The sequence below is a fragment of the Aotus nancymaae genome, unplaced genomic scaffold (genome assembly GCF_030222135.1).
Source record: "Aotus nancymaae isolate 86718 unplaced genomic scaffold, 86718_ANA_hifiasm-v0.15.2.pri h1tg000057l, whole genome shotgun sequence".
NCBI classification, from domain to species: Eukaryota; Metazoa; Chordata; class Mammalia; order Primates; family Aotidae; genus Aotus; species Aotus nancymaae.
In genome coordinates, this window is record NW_026988471.1 from 45292322 (window position 1) to 45314719 (window position 22398).

The 22398-nt window shown below is 47.1% G+C and overlaps 1 protein-coding gene across 1 annotated transcript; it reads left to right on the top strand.

The window, feature by feature from the left end:
• Positions 1-1831: 1831 nt before the first annotated feature.
• Positions 1832-22296, top strand: TMEM247 (transmembrane protein 247). The gene is made up of 5 exons (XM_012473730.3): positions 1832-1948; positions 2680-3000; positions 6483-6671; positions 13688-13970; positions 22085-22296. Exons 1-5 carry the CDS (start codon positions 1832-1834, stop codon positions 22294-22296), a joined length of 1122 nt encoding a protein of 373 aa, XP_012329153.2.
• Positions 22297-22398: the final 102 nt, after the last annotated feature.

Below are 22398 nucleotides of genomic sequence, written 5' to 3' on the forward strand. Positions count from 1 at the left end.
AACAAATAAAAATACAGGATGCCCAGTTAAATTTGAATCACAAATAATTTTTTAGTAGAAATGCGTCCTGTGCAATCTTTAGAACATATTTATACTAAAAATTATTTATTTAAAATTCAAATTTGACTGGGCATCCTGTATTTATCTGGCAATTTTACTCCTAGTGCTTGAGGCAGGATATCTTACACAACAGCTGTGAGATCGTTTGCATGGTCACCACCATAATGTTGCGAGGGGAAAGATTTGCAAGGACAGAAAGTAAACCTTAAGCATTCTCTTCTCTCCAGTGGCAAATCTACCCCTTACAATAATGGCGATCATGGCTATCATTTGCCTAGTTAGTCCTTGTATGGGCAGCTCGTGGGCTAAACGCCCTATCTAATTTTCACATCGGTGCTGCAACATAGGGAAGTGGCTAAATCTTTGTACCATTTACAAATGACTACACTTTCCCTTGGTCACACAGCTAGAGAGAGTAGCAAAGCCGGAATTCAAATGCAGCCCTTTTCCTTTGCATATTGCAATCCTGCTTTCAGCCACCGAAGATGTTTCGCTGTGGTTTTCACAAAATGGAAGATGACAAAATATATTCCCCAGCCCTTCATTCTACCCACGTGGGAGGAGGGATGACAGGTTGTATTAGTGTCCTAGGTTTGCTATAAGAACCACAGACTGGTTGGTGTAAATGACAGAAATGTATTTTCTCACAATCCTGGAGACTCGACATCAGAGATCAAGGTGACAGCAGGGTTGGTTCCTTCTGAGTGCTGTGAGAGAATGATCTATTCCAGGTCTGTGATGGTTCATTTTATGTGTTGACGTCACTGAGCCATTGGATGGCCAGATCTCTGATGAAACCATCTTTCTGGGTGTTTCTGGAAGAGATTAGCATTTGAATTGGTGGACTGAGTAAAGCAGTCTGCCCTCTTCAGTGTGGATGGGCTTCATCCAATCCATTGAGGGTCTAAATGAAACAAGGCAGACCCCGGTTGAATTGGTGCTCTCAATTCAATTGCCTGACTACAATGAGGTGAGCCGTCAGTCTTCTTCTGCCCTCGGACTGAGACTTCCACCATTAGTGCTCCTGGTTCTCAGGTCTTTGTGCTCAGACTGGAATTGATACTACCCACTTTCCTGGGGCACCAGCTTAAAGATGGGAGATCGTAAAACTTCTCAGCCTCCATAATGGCATGAGCCAACTCTGTAATAAATGTCATTTTATGTTCTGTTTCTTTGGAGAACCTTAATACAAGGCCTCTCTCCTTGGTTTGTAGATGGCCATTTTCTCCCTTGTCTTCACATGGTCTTCTTGTTACAAGGACACAGTTATACTGGACTAGGATCTCACCCTCATGATCTCAATGTAACGTAATCACCTCTATAAAGACCCTATCTTCAAATAAGGTCACATTCTGAGTCACTGGGGGCTGAGAGTTAAGACTTCAACATACGAATTTTGGGAAGAGAGGGGGACCCGGTTTAGCCCATAACAGGGTTTGTGGGGCCTTGACTCATCCCAACACAATCTTCATTTAAAAAAGGAACCCAAGGGAATAGATTTCAAATGCTGGAATTCTGAGTTTCATGAGGTAGAACTCTAATTTTTAAAGCGGTCCTCAGAGACGGGAAAGGCCCATCTTGCAGTTCTTAATGTTAGCACCTCAAGGGTGTCACGCTCTCCACCTAAGGGGCCCTAGCAACTTCTAGAATGTCGGTTATTATGAGGACAGGGGATTGTGATGGTGGCTAGTCTGTGGAATCTGGTGAGGCCAAATGTCAGCACCTCAAATGAGGTCCTGTGGCCTCACCTGGCAGCATTCTGGTTTTCTGGATGGCAACAGAAGACAGGGAGATGATGGAAGCCCGGGGCACGGGAGAAAGTTGCCTGACCTTCCTCAAGATGGTGCCTGGTGACTCCAAGTCTGAAGGGAAGCCAAGGGCTTATCTGGTAAGGGGGCTGCTGTGCCTTACTACCCCCGCCTATTCCATCAGGGGGAGCAAGAATACTGTAGGAACACATGATAGGAGCTGAGTGCTTTGAGGTTCCAGACAGCTGCCAAGAACATCAGGTGACATGCACCCCACCCCTGTAACTGGCACCCGGCTGTCACCAAGGACCAGATTGCCCTCCATAAGATTGTGAAGTCACGTGAAGCTGGCTTTGGTCTCCTCCATCTCCCTCCCAACTTGGGGCCCTTTCCTTGCTGGGTGGATAGGACCTGGCTCCCCACCATAGCCCTCTTGTTGGTCCCCAAATATTTAGGTTCTCTCAACTCAGACCCTGGGTTTCTTTCTCTCTGTGTAACTTCCTGAAGACCTGGCATCTAACTGGTCTCAAAATCAGGTGGAGTTGAGGATGGGCCCAGAAGTTGCCTCTTTGATGATCTGAAAAATCACTAGAAAGATAGCATCCATCTCCTCAACTCCTAGTGCCTCTACCTGCAACTTTAGGGCACCATGACTTGGTGCTAGTTTGCCCTCTCCTCCTTGACCCTCAGGTCCTGACGACTCCAGGTAAGAGCACTTCTAATAAGAATTCAGCCTAGATCTTTACCATTCGGACACTCTTTCAAACATCCCTGTCCACTGTGGCCTGAGGCTGCGGGAGTTCCATGGGGTTGGGGACAGCCCCATCCTGACTTCTCACGATCCCTCCCCTCCCCGCTTTCCCTGCCCCAGGAGGCAGAGTCCCAGAAGCCAGACTCCTCCTGTGACCACTTGGAAGAGATGGAAGCTTGTGAGGATGGAGGCTGTCCAGGGCCTCCCAAATCACTGTCCCCCAAGTCCTGCCCTGCCACCAAAGGCCAGGCAGGTGATGGACCCAAACCCGCAGAGCTGCCACCAGCCCCTGGGACCGAGCACAATGCTGAGATGGAGCTGGAGAAGGTGCACATGGAGTTTGAGCTCAAGCGGCTCAAGTACCTGCACGAGGAGAACGAGTGGCAGCGGCAGCATGAGGTGGTGATGGAGCAGCTGCAGAGGGAGGCAGCGCCCCACCTGGTGGGTGACAAGGAGGGGGGCACTGGGAGAAGGGAGGCCTGGGGCTCCCTGCTTTGTGCAGCATTCCACCCTGCAGATCCTGGATCTCAGCTGCAAGGGCTGACCATCCACACGGGATGGTCTCCAGCCTCTCCCCCTTGGGTCACTCACTTCCAGAGATGGCCACTCACTTCCTTAAAGCCCACTACCCTACCTGGGCAGTTCTGTTAAACAGAGCTTCCACACAAAGCTGAGATCTGACTCTCTAAGGAGAGTTGAGGCTGGGAGGGGCCCCAGAACCACATCACCCACCCAATAGCCCTTTTGGTAGCTTCAGGGAAAAGTCTTCAACACTTCCTCCTTCTTCTACCACTTACAAGTCCTCTCTGCATCTCTTAAAATTTGATGCCTAGAGACTAGACCCAGAATCCCCACTGCAGTCTGGCCAGTGGATTTTGATAGAACCATCACCTCCCCGATCAGGGCTGTGTTTATTCTGTTGAATCATACTGCCTTCTAGTCAACTGAAACAGCCATCTTTTCACAAGAAGTGCACCACTCTCCCCTAATGTGTATTAAATGGGGGATAAGAATGCCTACTTGAGATTAAATGGGATGTGAAGAGCTTAGCACAGTGACTGGGTGATCATAAGCATTCAATAGTGGAAGATGTTACTGTTTAAAGCAGTGTTTCCTGGGCTTTAAGTCAGACAGTCCTGGGTTAAAATACCAGGTATAAACTGCCTGACATTGGGCACATTACTAATCTCCTTTGAGCGTAGGCACATCCGTGAAGTACCCTACCTCATAGGGTTGTTGTGAGGATTAAATGAGAGCACACACACAGACACTTTGCAATTAGCCCAGCACATTAGGTAAGCACTCAATAAATGTTGGCTATTACCATTTTTATGTACTCATGCAATTCACTTCTTGACCCAAATGCAACAACATACATTTATCACTTTTCAGTTTTATTGGGATGTGATGTATTAGCTATGCTTCCCAGCTATGAGTCATCCTCAATTCTGAGAACCATGCCTTCTGCCTTTATCCAAGTCATGGCTGCAATTGTTGAGGAGGATATGACCTAAAGTAAATACCACTAAACGTCTCCCTATAGGTTAGCAATGCTCCATTAATCATCACCCTTGAGTCACATTTTATCTTGCTCACATTTCTCCACCTTACCTAAAAAACTGAGACTGTCAAATGGTTTCCCAGAATTAAGATATTACATTACCTATAGCATTTCCCCAATTGACTGGTGAGGTTGGTTTGTTTGTGTTTTTTTAAGAAAGCAAGGTTGGCTTTTCATCATTTGTTCTCAATGAACACATGCTGGCCTCTTAAACAATGATCTGTTTTCCTGTTCACAAAATACCTGCTTCATTATACACGAAATGATTTCACTAAACCCAGTCAAGCTTATTGAACTGGGATTTCCAGAATCTTCCCCTGCCCCCCACCCTCTTTTAGAAAGTCTAGAAAATATTTGCCTATTGCTTAGACTTTGGCACATTTCCTAATATTTTTGAATTCTAAGTTACATTTCAAAACTTGTGACTTTTCTCAGTAGCCTGGGATAAAATCGGTCACAAAGTGGAGCCTGCAACTATTTAAAGCAGATATGATATTGTAACTATGCCTTTGGCCTGTGTCTCCTCCTAACTGTATTTATTTTCCCCCCTTTTTAGTTTGAAAATATTTCTTCTTGCTGGATGAGACGGAAATCTTTGGCATATAGTCCTATCTCTTGCTTCTGCTCAAAAACTAGAACATTGAAAGTATTTTGAAAAGTAAAGAGTTTCATTAACACATTTTAAAAATGAAAGTCATAATAATCACCCATCAGCATTTCAGACTGAAACACATGCAGACTGCAGAGAAGTGGCCAAGTCCATGGGTCCAGAGCCCTCCTGAGCCTGCAGAGAATCGTCGGGTCAGTCCCGCCCTCCACTCCCACTAGAACACTGGATTGCTTCCTCTGGTCTCCAACCTTCCTAGCTATTCACTTTCAAGGCAGCATCACCAGAGTCATTTCCTGTCCCCTCAGCTTTGTTTAGTTGCCCTCAAATTTTATGTAGCTGTTTCAATAGTGATGTGTCCCATCCCCCAGCCTTTGGTGATAGTTTACTAAAGTGTTTACTTTTTGTGCACTTACTAAAAATTGCAGAGTTGACTTGATGTTGAAGACTTCTCTTTTTCTGGGTGGGTGAATAGATGGATGGACAGATAGAATTTATTGAACCGAAAATACCTCTGAGTGTGTTTCTAGCTAGTTTAGGGCATTTGGTCCCTGCCGCCTGGTGCTTTCCAAAAATATGGCATGATTTTTAAAAATATTTTAAAACATAACTCATGAGTTATGCCCTCTTAACTATGGATCAAAATAATATCTTTTGCCTTACTTATGCATCGATACTTTCTACGGTTAAAATGAAAACTGTTGGACCTCAATTATATAGATTCAAGAAAAGAGCAACTCGCAGGCAGAATTAGCCAGACAACTCAAGCTGCTTTCCCCCAGCCCAATACTCTGAGAATTTAGGGAGACCCCATCACCCATCTCTCAGCACCTGCCTCCAGGAGAGACCAAACCCTGGACTGAAAGGCCACAGACTGACCCATGTGATCCGTGTCAGGACCCCGGGAGTCGGAAACAGTTGTTCACATGCAAGGGACACCCTCTCATTGGGCCACTGTCCAAGAAACTAGATTGAATGTTAGGGCATTGTCAGAGAACACTCCCAAGACCCAGCATCCAGATGTTGGGCTCCTGGAGTCAGGAGAGAAGGCCCATGCATGGGCTCCAGTGGGCAGTACAGAGCATAAAGAGAAAGGAAGGTGGTGGTCTGGTGCCCTGTCAGGAGGGATAAGAGATAAGGTCCTCCAGCTCAAAAAAGTAAAAAAAAAGAAGAGTCAGGAGGGAAAAGATAAGGTCCTCCAGCTCAAAAAAGTAAAAAGTAATGAGTTCCTTCTATGTGGTAGTTACCTGACTAGGAATGTTTCATTGTCTCACTTTTCCTCCTTGTGATCTTTTGGGGTTTTTTATAATTTTTTTTAGAAACAGGATCTTGCTCTCTCACCCAGGCTGAAGTTAGTGGCATGAGCATAGCTCACCATAACCCCAAACTCTTGGGCTCAAGTGATCTTACCACCTCAGCCTCCCAATTGCTGGGACTATAGGCACACACCACCACACTTGGCTAATTTTAAAATTTTTTTGTAGAGGCAGAAGTCTTACTATGTTGCCCTGGCTGGTCTTGAACTCCTGGCCTCAAGCAATCCTACCACCTTGGCCTCCCCAAGTGCTGGGATTATAGGTATGGGCCACCATGCCCAGGCCTCATGATCTTTTTGTAAAGGGCACTATTGCCCCTTCCTTAGATGAAGATGATGACCTGAGGTCACATACAGGCAGGGACAGAGCAGGACCGAAGCTAGATCTGCCTGGCGCTAAGACTGGCATCACCAGTTCCACTGTCTTCTCTCCCCTACAGTTCTCAGGAGGCCTCCAGGACCTCCTGCTGCCCCAGAACCAGTTTGCCATGTTCCTGTACTGCTTCATCTTCATTCACATCATCTATGTCACCAAGGCGATGGTCTTCTTTCTCTTCTCCAAGCACTACTTGTTCTGCATCGTAACCATTTTGCTCTGTTTGATTAAAACTTCCTGGTCATACTTCCAAGTGCCTTTGCTCTCTCCATCACTGGGACCCTCACCCCTGCCATGCTAGAGTGTTATCAGTGCGTGATCCCAGCCTCCCGGTACCTCCTTTTTTCACTTTGTGCTTCTCTCTAACCAGAATCCACTCTTAGGAAGGGCCCTGCTGCCCAGCATTTCCACCTGAGAGTGAAGAAACATGTTCATGCCCCTTAGGCGGAGCCTGAGTTCTCACTGTGGACATGATGCTTTGTCCCAAGAGGAAGATTTCAAATGTTAGCAGGCGAGGGAGGTATCTGCAGGGAAGGAGGGTTTAGAACACCTTTCTAGAACCATAGAAGCACACCATGACCAAGCTGGCTTGGGTTTCACATGTACTCATGTTCATAGATCCTTGAGGGGTGGAAAGCCTGTGGTCTGCTTGGGGACAGCCCCCCCCCCCCATCTCCTGCAAAGATGTTCATGTCCTAATCCCCATGAATATGTTACTTTACATGGCAAAAGAGCCTGAGATGTGATTGAGTTAAGGACCTTGCAATGGGGAGATGATCCTGGATTATCCAGGTAGGCCCGTGGTAGTCACAAGGGCCCTTATAAAAGGGAGGCAGGAGGGTGAGAGTCAGAGAGATGTGACCATGGAAGCAGGGGTCGGAATGATGCAGGGCTGTGGGTCAGGGAATGTGGGAAGCCTCTAGAAGCCAGAAAAGGCAATAAAAGGATTCTCTGCTAAAGCCTTCGGAGGGCGCCCTGCCCTGCCACCCCACATTAGACTCCTGAGCTCCAGAACTTTAGGAGAATATGTCTGTGTTATTTTAAGTCGATAAGTTAGTGGCAATTTGTTACACCAGCCACAGGAAACTAATACAGGAGCCAAGACTCCCAAGCTCTCTCCAGCTGTGCCAACGTGGCAGGATACCATCACCAGGCCACTGGCCATGCTTCATTTAGCATTGGGTCTGAGCAGACTTGTACACAGCTGGACTTGAGACAGCATATGGTTAAAAAGGAGAGGCAGTGAAGCTCCAGAGAGCCTAGCATAGGCCTAGCTGAACCCGGTGGACAAGGGGTATCGGTATCACTGAGCTGTGTATCCCCTGGGTGAGGCATGTGGCAAAATAAAGGCATACTTCCAGGGGACATAGGGAAGGAGAAATTAAGTGCCTGATTGGGCCCAGAGGACTTCATTAATTCTACTCTATTGGAAAGCTGGAAATGGAAAAAGAAAAAAAAGTTGGCACATGCACTTACCTACTAACCCAAGCACAGACTCACAAAAATGCAGAAAAGCTAACCCAAAAATAAATACACTGACGCAGAGATACAAAACAAGTATACAATTGTCCACAGTAGAGAGGTTCACAGCCCCTCAAATAAACACACAACCACCCACAGGAACAGACTTGGAAGACCAGAGAGCTCATGGGCAGGCACAAAGTGAAACTGCCCCGCATGTATGCAACAAAGAAAAGGGGTTCGCGTCCCCGAGACACCAGCCCCTCCTCCCTTCAACACACACACAGGCCTTGCAGACTGTCAGCTGCTCTGAGCCCAGCAGCCAGCCACGATGGCTGGCTGTGCCACAGGACACTTTAGTGATAATGTGGCAAACTGAACGAGGCTGGACACAGCTGTGCAATTAATCAAGTCTTTGTTGACCCTTTCCTCTGGCATAGGGCTCTGCCTTAAGGGGGACAAGAGAATAAGTTTCTGTTTCATTGGGCTCTCGAGTGACTCTCAGTAAAATCACGTGAAAAAAACAACGACCGCCTTGGGACTTCAATGTCAGCACACATTATCATGCCATTTAAGTCCATGGTGACTTCTCATTTTCCACCCAACTCCATATATCCCTCCCCATTGATAGCTGCATGTGACAGGTACTTAATTTGGAAGTGATAAAAGTGTCATTTCTTATTAAACTTTCAAGGATGGGATGTTGTGCTATGGGGTCACTTCTTCCAATCATTTTATTTGATCTGGGTTTCTGCCCCATGGGGTTGAGGTGAGAGAGATGAAGATCAGGATGGCAAAAAATTTAAGTTCCGCCTGTTTACCTTCTTTCAGCAGACAGAGTTGGGCATTTATAAAACACACATACAGACCAAAAAACAAGTGCTATAAGGTCATTTAATCCATCCATCTGTTGCCAGGTAAAACTAGACTTAAATACATTCATTTTTCTTAATCTTCAGAGCAAGTTAACTCCCGTGAGCAGTTAAGTGAGCATCTGATCCCACATCTTTCGACATAGGCATGAAATCTACTCTTCCCTATTGTGTTTGAACACTGAAGCCAGTAGCCTAAGATCTGCCCTCTAGGATAATGAGACAACTCATGGCCACTCCCTAAACTTAGAACAGATGTTCTGGTTCAAATGCAAACCAGAAAAATCACGAGAGAGAGAGAGAGACAGAGACAGAGACAGAGACAGAGACAGAGAGAGAGAAAATGGGGAAAAGTCTCAGCTAAGCAATTACCAGCCACGCAACAAGCCAACATACAAGCACCTCTTTAACACCAATGCTAACATGCCTTGCACCCTAAGTCCCTAAGGAGGCCGTCATCACCAAAACCCTGCAGGTAGAAATGCGTATCATCTCCGTTTCACAAGCAATGATACCGAGGTTCGAGAGGTTAGATTTAACTGAGATCATCCCAGAGCACATGTTCTTTCCATGTTACCCTGCTCCCAAGAGCCTGCCTTAGGAGGATCTCACAACCTTGCTGGAGAAATGAGTTTAACACACATGAAAATGTAAAGCAGCTATCAGCATACAGACCTCAGTTACAAACAAGATCATAGAAGAGCTCTCTGGAGTCCAGGGTGATAGAGGAAGTCTTCTTGAAAGATGAGCTTATAAGGGTAGGTAAGCCTGAACAGGTGGAAATCAGGAGGGATACCTCACACAAATGAAGATAAGGCTGGGAGTGTGTAATGTGTATCCAGGAGAGAAAGGTCACTCTTGCTCCAGGTAATGGTGTAAAAGGTAACAGGCCTGGAAAATTCATTTGGGGCTGTTTTAGAGAGCCTCAAATGTTGGTCTGAGGAACATAAATGTAATCCCTTGGGAAATAGGGAGTAAAGACTGTAGAGTGGAATAGTAATTCAAAACAAACAGATAAATAAAAGCCTTTCTCCTTTAATTCCTGGAGACCACTTTGTTGCCTGGACCTTCCTGTTTCCAGATCAGAAACTTTCTAAGGTCCTGAGTTTGAGGATTACATTCAGCTGTAAAAGAAATCCAGCCGCAGTGTCTTAACCAAATAGAGGTTTATGTTTCTCACATACCGAAAAGTCCCAGGTAGTCAGTTCATGGCTGGTGAAACAGCTCTAGGAAGTCGTAGAGGATCCAGGTGGTGCCTTCCTCCACTGCCCTTGGCACAGGGCTCTTATCCTCAGCCCATGGCTTCCAGCCTCATGGCGTCGAGTTGGCTGAAGCAGCTCCAGGTAACAGGTCCACTACTCCAGGCCAGAAAAGGAGCTGCCTTTTAAAAGCTTCCCAGGAAGCCCAACCCAGAGACTTCTGCTTACTTGCCATTGGTCAAACTAAGGTCATGTGGCTGCTGCTTCTATCTGCAGGGTGTCTGAGGTAGTGAGGTTTTTGCATGGACACTGTTGCAGCCTTGAGCAAAATTAGAATTCTGGTAGTATGAGTGAAGGAGGGATATACCGAATAAGCAAATAACTGGTGTACCATCCCTACTTCCTGAGGCCCAGCTCCCACTCCCTTCCTGAGCTGCTGAACCAGAAAGCCTTTGGTGGGGTTGAAACCATCGGGTGGAGCACAGCTGTAGCCAATCTGGGCCTGGTCACTGCTGCACTCAGCTTTAAGGAAGAGTACCGCATACCACTTCAGGGAGGTCTTGGTTTTCCCTGGCCACACACCTGGAGCCACTCTGCCTTCATCCTCCTGACCTCTGCCTGAAGCCCTGTGACCTGACACAACCAGGGCAGCAGCCTGGGAAGGGCACTCCTCTCTGTGCTGGGTGCCCTCAGCAAAGCTGCAATGGGAGGCACATTGAACTCCGGAGCCCCTCCCATTCCTGATCCCAGATCCCACAGAACAGAGCCCAGAGAGCCACTTGGGGACTCTGATCAGCCCATGGACCTCAAGCTGCTGAAGACTATGTGTAAGAGATGGCACTCATTGCAAAGGACCACTAAGCTTCAGCCCAAATAATGAAGCATTAAGTAAAGCTTCAGGCAGGCTTAGGGAGAGAAAGATGGGAGAATCTTTCCTGCTCCCTAAATGGAATATCATAGGTTGCCACCCTGAGCCCAAGGTCAGGACTACATTTGGGGAGATGGGGGCAGGGCGAGGGGTGCGGTTAAGGCTTGATTCCAAAGGCCACTCTCCTGCCATGTCTATTTCTAGTCCCAATTTAGCAGATGACTGTAAGCAAGTCGGTTAAGCTTTCTAGGCTTCATTTGGGTGACCTTTAAATTATCTGGACTCTAACTCAGAAAAAAGAAGGACCAAAGTCTAGAGGTTGTTTGAGAAATCATGACTTAATTGATCTGAGATGGTATCCAGAGGAGATTCGTTAGCCTTACAAATGCCCAGTTGATTCTAATCTGCAATCAGGTTTGAAAAACCTAAATCCTTGCTCTTCAATGTGTGATCAGCAGCATCTGCGTCTTGGAAATGCAGCATCCCAGACCCTGCCCCAGAGCCACTGAAGCAGATGTGGTTTGACAGTACCCCCAGCAATTCATATGCATCTTAAAGTCTGGAAAGCCTACTTTAGGTGATAAGACTCAATTCAATCTGTCCTGGGTTAGCACGGTGGCTCATGTCTGTAATCTCAGCAATGTGGGAGGCCAAGGCAGGAGGATCACTTGAGCCCAGTTCAAGACCAGCCAAGGCAAGATAGGGAGATCCCATCTCTACCAAAAAAAAAAAAAAAAAGCCAGGTACGGTGTCATGCACTTGTGGTCCCAGCTACTTGGGAGGCTGAGAAGCAGGGATCACCTGAGCCTGGCAGGTTGAGGCTGCAGTGAGCTGTGATAGTGCCACTGCACTCCAGCCTAGGGGACAGAGCAAGACTCTATTAAAAATTTTTTTTTCCTCTTTGTGAAGACAATGCTCTTGGCCAGGAGGGTCTTCTCGGGGAATGAGAGGGAGAACAACTGAGTGTGTGGCCCTTCAGAAGTGCTATGGGGTCTCCATTAACCTCTGCCTCAGGCTGGGGGTGGAGGGAGCTTGCTGTGCCACATCAGGAAGCTGTGCCTGTGGGTAGCACATCTGCCCCTCCTCCCTTGCACCAGTTCATGCTCTGGGCTTCTGGGGAACCAAATGACTTCACCCTGCAGGCCAGGACTCAGCAGAAAGCTCCAGAATCCCCCCAGGCCTGTGTATGCCTCTGTCCCTTTTTTGATCTGACTCCCATGTGTAGCTTTGGGGAAATCTTGCTAATATACATTCATTCATTATTTAAAGGTTGCTGCTGTTCTTCAGGAAGGTTAAGCATGATTAAAAGATGGGATTTTTCCACAGGGCACAGCAGAAAAGCTAGGGCTTCCACATTTTTAAGCTGTTTTGGCCAAGCCTTGTTGCATAATTCAAAGTCTGCGACTTACTTAGATTTAATTAGCCAAAGGAGCAGCAGCTGCAGGTTCATTAGTCAGTATTTATTAAGCATCCTCAGAGGGCTCTGTAGGCTCTTAAGAGTGAAGTGGAGGATGGGTTTCGGACTTGCGAATTTCTTACACTTAAGTAGGAGGGGATTACAGATAGCGTCAGGAGGTAGGCATTTTTGATTCTCAAAGAGAGCAAAGGGGTGGCATCAAAAGGCCTGGGCTTGTGGGGCAAATCCTACAAAGGGCCACAAGTCAGAGAGATGTCAGCCCCTCACAGGGTTTAGTGACAATTAGTGAGATAACGAGGTGGAGGCTGGTAGTGAATGAGGAGCTACACAGATGAGCGGTATCAGCGAGAGCAGGGAAGGGAAGTGACTGCCAACCTGAATTTCAAGAACTGGTAGAGGTGGGGAGGTTGTGCTCCAGAATTTGTGGCCCCGTGCAAGAGGACAATGTAGTGTCCCTTATTCAAAAACATCAAGAATTCCACGACAGTGACAGCATTAAGCTAAGTACAGAGCACCCCTTGAGTGCAGGGCCCCCTGCCACTGCCCTGGCAGTGGATGACAGGGACCCCAGGGGTAAGGGGCTTTTGTGGTGCCTTCAAATCTCACCCTGGGAGTGACTGTCCTTGGCCTGTACTCCATCAGCAGGAGGGAGGGAAGGATCAGGCCATTGGAGGAAGTGAGTCTGGTGACCCCCAGGGAGTGGCCCCTGCACGCCTACCAGCTCTGGATGTAGAGTCTGGCTGCAGAGGCTCCTCTTCACAAGCAGGTCACACTCTAGGCTTCCAGCTGCTAATCACAGGGGCTCTCCAGCCTGGGGGCATTTCCTCTCTCTGCTCCTGGCTTCCGCCCCAGCCCCATTCAGCTGATGATTCTCCTTTGGGCTAGAAAATCCAAAAATAGAAGAAAGCTACACTTTTTACCCCCTTGAGCCTCTTGTATCAAATGACACAGTCACTTTGCCTCAAACTTTTCATCAAAGCAGCCTTTGTAAGGTCCTGGGGCAGAAAGTAGGCCTTGGAAGAAAGCCACCAGGAAGCCGTGCAAAAAGTGCTGAGCAGGGGGACCCTTGGTGGAGGAGATGGGGAGGGCAGGGTTTCAGGAGCTTCCTTCTGCCCCAGAAAGAGCCAGTCACAGACACTCGCTACCATGCGGCAGCTCTTCTCTGAGCACCAGCTCTAGCTTCTGGTCTTGGAAGTGCCAGAGCAGCAAATGGTGTGGCTGCACAGACCACCCATTGCCAGAGGCCAACGAGACCACAGAGCTCAATCACTGCTTAAGGGGCAACGATCCATCAATCAAATAAACAGAAGGAGTGCAAGAGACAATCTGATAAAAGCTCTGTGAGCTGAAGTTCTGTGAAGATTTCTTGAAAAGGGAGCTCTCCCTTGCTGAACACCTAAGATGTATTGTGCCCTGTCCAGCGCACTTCATGTCCTCTATTTTATCCCACAGCCCTCCATGAAGGAGCGCTGGCATACACTAATCTGCCCAGGCTGCTCTAACAAAATATCACAGACTGGGCGGCTTCAGCAACAGACGCTCATTTGCCCACAGTTCTGGAAGCTGAAAGTCCACGATCAAGGTGTTGGCAGGTTTGGTTTCCCCGAGGCCTCTCTGGGCTTGCGGATGGCCGCCTTCTCACTGCATCCCCACATGGTCTTTCCTCGCTGTGTGCATTCCTGCTGTCTCTCTGAATGTCCAAATTTCCTCTTCCGAGGACACCAGTCAGATTGGAGTAAGGACTCATTTTAACATCATCATTTCTTTTTTTAAAAAAAAAGATGGGGTTTCACCATGTTGGTCAGGCTGGTCTTGAACTCCCAACCTCAGGTGATCCACCCACCTTGGCCTCCAAAGTGCTTGGATTACAAGCATGAGCCTCCACGCCCGGCCCATCACTTCTTTTTTTTTTATTTAATAGTTTTTGGGGTATAGGTGGTTTTTGATTACATGGATAAGTTCTATAGTGGTGATCTCTGAGATTCTGGTATACCCATCACCCAAGCAGTGTACACTGTACCCAATATGTAGTCTAAAGCCCCTATCTCCAGATAAGGTCACATTCTGAGGTACTGGGAGTTAGGACTTCAACACATGAATTTTGACGGGAGATAATTCAGCCCATAACACCCACTTTGCAAATGAGAAATCAGACTCTGAGAGGTTCGGGAATTGCCCAAGCTTGCACAGCCAGGAGGTGGCAGAGACCAAGTGTGGCAAGGAGCTGAAAGTTGATTTGAAGAAAACAAAGAACCATGCTGTGTCCCGTTCATTTAGGTTTGTGAACAAAGGTTCCAAGCTGGTTTGATAACATGGGAAGAGAACTGCTCCTGCATTTCAGATAGTGTGGTTCCCTATGTATAGCTCTAGATATGTGTAGCTGGCAGTAGCGGCTTCAAAGCTTTTCTGCTTATGAATCTACCCGTTTATTTTAACCATTCCCATGTTTCCTTTTTGTTTATTTGGTTTGGTTTTCTTGAGACAGGGTCTCACTCTGTCACCCGTGCTGGAGTGCAATCTCAGCTCACTGCAGCCTTGACCTCCTGTGTTCCCACACTTCCCCTCACCAGACGCTAAAGAGGAAAATGTCTTTGAGAGGGGACAGATATAAGGCCTCACTTACTGGCCCACCTGACCCACACACCTGCCATTTCACAAGTGGCATCAGATCCATACTCAAAGGCTTGGGTAGCTCCCTCTGAACCCCACCTCACATCCTCTCCTAGATCCCATCCCCCTGGTCAGGAGAGTGACTGGCATCTTCCCTCTTGAATCTGCTATGCCTGGTTCTTTTTCTGAAGACCAGGATGGTACGGCCCACTCTGAGACAGGAGTAGGTGTGTGAAAGAAGAGGGAAGTGACTGGGCTAAGAGAGAAACCCTACACAATTCGCTCTAGCTGACTTTCACTTCTGAGCCATTTCCATAGCCTCACATACACAAAGTCCCTAATATTTGAGCTGGCCTGAGCAGGTTCCTAGAAAATGATGATTGGAAGACTGTGGAAGCACAGTGTTTGGTAGAAAGCTCACCTGATCTCAGGTATCAAGCTAACTTCAAAGGATTTCCAGATGACTGCCCTAAGCAAACTCTACGCACTGTGGGAGAATCCTGGTTCTAAAAACAGATTGGTTAGGAGGCTGGGTGTGGTAGCTCATGCCTGTAATCCCAGGACTTCAGGAGGCCAAGGTGGGTGGATTACTTGAGGTCAGGAGTTCGAGACCAGCCTGGTCAACATGGCAAAACCCTGTCTCTACTGAAAATACAAAAATTGGCCTGGCATGTGGTATGTGCCTGTAATCCCAGCTGCTCAGGAGGCTGAGGCAGGAGAATCACTTGAACCCAGGAGGTGGAGGTTGCAGTGAACCGAGATCGCACCACTGCATGAAGCTCAGATGCCAGGAGGGCCCTGGGGGCTCAGGTAAAAGCGGGAAGCTGGCCAAGCATAACTGACAAGAAAGGAAGAACCCATAAAGCAGTAAGCCTCTACTCACCTTCCTCCCTCCTTCCCATCTTCACCACGTGGAGATACATGCCCATGCCCAAGTCAAGGGCAGCCAGAAATCCAGACTTTTATGTGATACCTGCTGAGTTTTAAATGTTGGTTCAATTTTCTTTAGCCACTCTACAGACCTAACAAAAGTCCGTGGGGCCAACAGCTCACAATCTCTGAACTTGAGATGTTATTTCCTTTATGATAAAGTCTCTGTTTCACTCAGAGACACACTGGGGGATTTCATTAAACAGAAGACACTCCTAGTACAAAAATAGAATGTGATTCACTCTCTAACAATGTTTAAGCACAGAAGCCGCAGTAAGGATGCTTCTTCCCTTCACAAATTGCCTCACCTTGAGGTGTTTCAAGAGACAGATCTCTTAATGCATTTCAAATCAGGTTAGAGTGGCAAAAATCTAATTTTCATACAACTTCTTGAAGGAAGATGGTAATTTCACTAAAGCCTGGATCAAGATTAAGGCAGGCACAAAGCAGATGCCTGGGAGCAAGGAAATGGAGCGGGAGAGGGTGACGGGGTGGAGGGTGAAAAGAAGGTGAAGCTGCATGCCCAGGCTGAGTGTTTGCAAAGAGGCTGACAACCACGGTGTGAAGCCAGTCAGACAAAGAGCAGTGGGGCCTGGGGAACAGAGTGAGCAGAGAGGGGAAGAGGAGGAGGGAGCATCATTGGTTGCCATGGTGACAAAGGAACAGGGATGGGAAGAAAGAATGAGGGGGATGTCAGAGAAGAGCTGGGTTGTGCTGCTACCTACAACGAAGTCTTCTTTACCCAGGCACCCTTGCCTGTGACTCCTTGGCCCCTCTGATACTTACCCCATCCTGATTATCTGCTCATTCTTGGCATGAATAAATTACTATGAAATTAAGGACATTTAGATCCTAAACATGGGTGTGATGGATGAATGGGTACCTACTTACTGAGCCTCTAGGTCTCCAAAAGGCCTCTTGGATTCAAAATATTTTCTCCAATGTGCGTTGATAAAGCCCAGGATTCCACCATTAGGGCAACATTGCTTAGACTAAGGTTTTGTTTGTGTTCAATGATAAACCCTCATTAAGAGGGGGAATATCTTGTCTATCAATTTCCAGGGTCTCATAAGGAATTGATTTATCGTATGTAACAGCTTCAGCCTAAGAATGTCCACTACTAGAGCTCAGGCATATCTGGATATGCATCATAAACTGGTGGGGCAGACCCCAGACAGGCTAGTTCAAAGGAAGCTTCCAGTACCATCTGCTGCATGTGTCCAGCATTTATTTCCCCTTGATTTTCTTTTGGGCCACTCCCTCTTTCTCAATCTTAGTCCACGACATTCAGGTGAACTGACTTCTAATCAAGGGGTAGGCCCAGGACCAGATCTGGCCAATCAGGGCATTCCATCGTCTGGCCAAAATGATGGGTTCATATGTGGACACATGACCGAAGCCTGACCAATGAGTTTCAAAAACCTAGATGTTTTGCTGAAAGGCTTGAAAAATAAGCTCTTATTCCACTGGCTACTAAGCTGGTAGACTGTATGTCCAGAGATCCTATTGGTCATCTTGTTCCACTTGGGGAAAGCCTACCTGAGAATAAAACCGATATAGAGAAAAGCAGAGCCAAGATGTGAGAAGACAGATGGAGTGGGAGGGAGAGAGAAAGTGATTTCTTGATGACATGATTTGGGTCCCTGGATCCACCTGAGATAAGAGCCATCCCTAGACTTTTCACTTTCCATTTTTGCTGTTAACTGATTTGAATTGGGTTTCTGTCACTTACAACCAAGTGATCTGAATCCTGCAAGGGCTTTCCTATTATGTGAGTTGGCACCTGGGCTCAGCAACAGCTAACATAGGAGGTACTATGGCATCTGCTCTCAGCCTGTTCTACAAAGAAAGATGTGTTCATGAACCTAGCCAAGAGAGTCTGAGGGAGATGTCAAGACGCAGAACCATTGGAACATATGTAAGCACGTGTGCCCATCTGCAGGGAAGGGAGCCATTTCCCCACTTCTTCAGGGAAAACAGCCCTGCTATAGCACCACGAAGGGCTTGATGATGGTGCCAGAGGAAGTGGCAGCAGGGCCTGGCTGAGAGGGGATGCCCAGCGGGAAACTCCACAGACAAGCATATGCTGTGGGCTGCCAATATACAGAGCATTGCGCTCTCAGGATGGTCCACGAAAGGTCTGGAGTAGCCCAGGTGTCCATCAACCAATGGATAAATAAAATGTGGGATATCCATACAATAAGATATTTGGCAATAAAAAGGGATGAATTACTGATTCCTGTTATAACATGGATGAGCCTTGAATAGATGATGCTAAGAAGCTAGTCATAAAGAGCCACATGCGTGATTTCATTTACATGGAATGTCCACAATAGGCAAGTCTATAGACAGAAAGTAGTAGATTCATGGTTGCCCAGGGCTCGAGGAACAGAGGGATTTGGCGGTAACAACTAAAAGGTACAGGGTTTCTTTTGGGATAATGAGATGTGCTAAAATTGATTGTGGTAGTGGTTGGTTGTTCAGCTCTATGAACACAGTAAATGCCATTGAATCATATACTTTAGAGGATGAATTGCATGGTATGTGAATTATCTCAATGAAATTGTTACCTAAAAAGACCAAGGTTGTTGAGATACCTGCCCAGTCTGTGTGTGATGGGGGTGAGGACAGGGGGTTGGCCTCCAGAAGGCAGGGTCATGTAGCTGCTGTCACTCTGGGAGGCAGTACTGCCCTCAGACCTGGACAAGAGGAACCTCGCTCTGGGTGGGCACTTGAGGCCTCTACTCTGGCTCTCCTCCAGCCTGACTCTTCTCTGTGGGGTAAGGAGTCTATAGAATCCAATGGATGTGTCCACCCATGCTCACACTGCCTTCTTCCTAGACCATACTCTGGATCTACAGCACCCTGGAATTACTTGCCCAAAAGGCCCCAGATCTGTCTCTAGAAACTGCAGGCCATGGCCAGGCACAGTGGCTCTTACCTGTAATCCTAGCACTTTGGAAGACTGAGGCGGGCAGATCACCGGAGGTCAGGAGTTCAAGACCGGCCTGGTCAACAGGGCAGAAACCCATCTCTACTAAAAATACAAAAATTAGTGGGACATGGTGGCAGGCACCTGCAGTCCCAGTTACTTGGGAGGCTGAGGCAAGATAATCACTTGAACCCCAGTGGCAGAGGTTGCAGTGAGCAGAAATCGTTCCACTGCACTCCAGCCTGGGCAACAAGAGTGAGACTCCATTTCAAAAAAAAGGAAAAAGAAAAGAAACTGCAGGCCAGAAGAGGTGTGACTGGAACTTGGATATGGAGTCTGGAGTGCCCATTTAAGTCCCCCTAAAGATTGAGGCAGAGCTGAGAGTAACAGGAGGAGGGTAGGCCATGGGCTGTGAGTTGCAGGGTCCGGGGTCAGGGATGGGGAAGGCCTGCAGCCAGCTCTCCCTACAACCACAGTGTTTCAGCATGGCTATCTCAGGACTATGAGATTCGAATTCAAACTTGACCTTCCAGGGCATTATGAAGATGTATTTGTCAAGATAGGGGACTACAGCATTTGACAGTTTGCTATTAATATTTATAGTTAAATGTCTGTCAACACATGGTTTGTGGATCTCCTTTTGTCCTCTTATCCGAGGTCCCTACAAATGTTAGGCGCTGACTTGCCAGGAGGTGCTGTATTTAAGAGAGAAATCTATCAGAGGTTTTCTTTCTAGCAAATCGTGGTATGGGGTTTTCTCAGGGTGCATTTATGGATTTGGGAAACACAATTCATAGATTTCTTGCTCCAGGCTAAAGAGAAAGCTAACACATGGCTGCCTGGAACCTTGAAGTTTAATGATTTCTCTCAATGACGTCTTCTCAGCTCAGCCCAAGGATTGGGGCATGTGGTGAGGCACTGGCTGGAGACTGGGGTAGTTCTATGAGCTGTGCTAGGGAATTCCATGTCTGGCTGGCTCTCTTTACTTTGTTTTTTTAAGGTATAATGTAATAGAGTCCATTTGGCAGGGAATTTCAGCAGAAGCGTATAAAAAACATCTCAGAGCAGGGCTGAGGGCAGGCCAGAGTATCCGTTCATCCTTCTGCGTCTATCCTGAGTGTCCCCAAACCCTCGTGGTTATGCAGCTGTGCAATACCAAAAGGTGCCCAGCTGCAGGGACACGTGGGAGCTGAAATCCAGCCCACCCTCCCCTGGCCAAGCCACGCCCCTTGGCACTGGGCTGCATCAGTGCAGAAGAAGGGAAGCTTTTTTCTTAGTACAAAGGTGTCCTGTGCTCCCCACCCCATAGGCTTATGGTGCTGCATCAGCCCCAAAGAGGGTCTTTTTCTAAGGACACAAAGGTACTACAAATGAGTGTCCCCTGCTTGGTGAGGAGAGGGAAGCTAGCAAAGGAAGCCAGTGCTGTGTCCGGGTCCAACAGGACTCTAGCTCTCCCTGGCCCTGGCTGACCCCGTGATGCTCCCCTCCACTCTGATGGTTCTGTTGCAGATACCACCCTGCCCTTGAGAGGCACCCCATGGAGGAATGAGAAGTAGGTTCTTTCAAGAGCTCAAATCAGGTTGAACTAAAAGAAGGAAGGCTCTGAGAGAAGAGTCTCGGTCTGGAGAGAGACAGCAGCTGGTGGGCCTGGGGTTCAGATCGGTTTTGCTTTTGCCTTCTCCCAAGAAACGCCCTGAAGAGAGAAGGTCACCCGTCAGGGAGGTCAGCCCTCAGGACAGCACCTTCCCTCCTGCAAATAAACCTTCAGAACTTGCAGGAACCCCTCACCCCATTACCTTTCTTTCCTTTGCTCACCCATCCAGCAATGGGCTAGTACAAACTAAGATGCAGGAACTCATAAGGACATGAAGACTTTCCAAAGGATACATATTTTGGTGTGGGCCATTTAAAGAGACTCGTGGGACAGAATCCGCAACTTCTGCTTAGCTCTCTTGTACAGGTGACCTGTCTGAGCACATGCGGTGGACGATGCAGCTCCTAGTTCTCCCTCCTGCCTCCCCTTTCTCCCATTTCCCAAAAAAAGGGCATACCTCTTACTCATCCCAAATCTTACCATGGTGCATTGATCAGGGAAAATGTCCAGTGCAACGAAGGGACAATCTAAATCCTGGTATCCATGTTGAGAAAATGAGCAGGAGCAACTCTAATGACCGAGCAAATCAACTAGCTTTCAATTCCCTGCCTTCTTTCAAAGTGAAGGAGAATCAATTCTAGCTGTCAGCTGACAGATTTTTAATGAGCTGCCCATATGATTTTTGGCATATAACTCGAAAGGAATTTACAGTGAGTGACACTGCTACCACCAAAGTCCTTGCATTCCTTTGTCCTTATGTGAAAAAGATTTCTGAGCTGAGCATCAATTTTTAACAAAGAAACACAGGAACAGAATTATTGCTCAACTCTGACCCTTTCTAGCAATAAGGATTATTCATTCATGAATATATGAACTAACTGGAATGAGGAAGGAAGCTTCATTTCCTTCAAAGATGCATTTCCAATTAATTATTCTATATGCTCTCTTATTACCTATTACAATTTGTAAAGCATTTGTTTTGATTAATTGTGTACTAGTCATCCTGGTACAAATCCAGACAAAATGTTCTTTAACACCGAGTCAATGGTCACAGAAAAATTTTAAAATAAATGCAATTTATACACATCATTTTGTTGGGAAGAAGTATGATGGAGTGAAGGGTGATACAAGACTTTGAATCATAAAAATAAATTATGCTAAAATTCTGTAGGGGAAGTAGAATGGAAATATAAGTTCAAGGAGAAAAAAGAAAGATGAAATTTGTTCAGCTTGTTCGTGTATTTTTAAAAGCGATGATGGTGGTATGCAATCACTATAGTATTACATTTAGAAACATTTTTCAGAGTACTGTGACAGTTTTATTTTAAAATGTCAAATATTTGCAATACACCAGAAACTAGACTTTATGTAACTATTTAAACTTATGAAAAAATTTTAAATGTTTGCATCTAAAAATGTGCAAGGGGTACACAGATTTTCAAAATTCTTTTAGGGGTCTACAAGGAAAATAATTAGAGAACCAGGTTCACAGAGCTGGCGCTTCCCTGCAGGGGAGTGTACTTAGATGCAAAACCAAAAGCTTTGGGGACTGGAGGGCACCCTCAAAGTTAGGGGGTAAACTCTCACTGGGGCTGGGTTGGTGGGAAAGGAGCCTGGGCACTCCCCCTTTATCCTAGCAATACTTTCCTCTGGTCTTTTGTTTTCTTATTTTCAGCGTTCCTCTAAAATCCCATTCTCTCTACTACAGATGTTCTGCCAGGTCAGGGTGTGTTCTGTTGTGCGTTTTTCCATCCTGCCTAAACGCTTCGTTTCTTCCGGGAAGCCCTCCCAGCCGGTCGCGCCCCCACCCCACCCCGGCTCCGTCCGGGCTCCCCGAGTCCAACACGCTTTTGTGCAGCTATGCGCGCGCCGCTTCCTCCCGTGGACTGTGACTTTGGGCCAGTCCTCCCTCCCCAGCTGGCTCCTAAGTTTTCTCATCGGTGTCTGCAAGTCTGTTTCCTCCGCAGTGAGATGTCGATAATCAGAATGAAGTAAGATGAAACCGGCACGGAGCTTGGCCTGCAGCCAGAACAGGGCACCTAGTTGCATTTAGCAAATGTTTGCTAACTGTGCGGCTAAATAGTCTGGCTTCCCAGC

Bases quoted from the DNA above. Each gene is read 5' to 3' on its own strand.
- TMEM247 (XM_012473730.3), top strand. From the start codon at position 1,832: ATGGCAACAGAAGACAGGGAGATGATGGAAGCCCGGGGCACGGGAGAA. The intron at 3,001-6,482 runs GTGGGTGACAAG...TCTCCCCTACAG, and splicing joins GGGAGGCAGCGCCCCACCTG to TTCTCAGGAGGCCTCCAGGA. The intron at 13,971-22,084 runs GTAAGGACTCAT...TCTTCCGGGAAG, and splicing joins AGGACACCAGTCAGATTGGA to CCCTCCCAGCCGGTCGCGCC.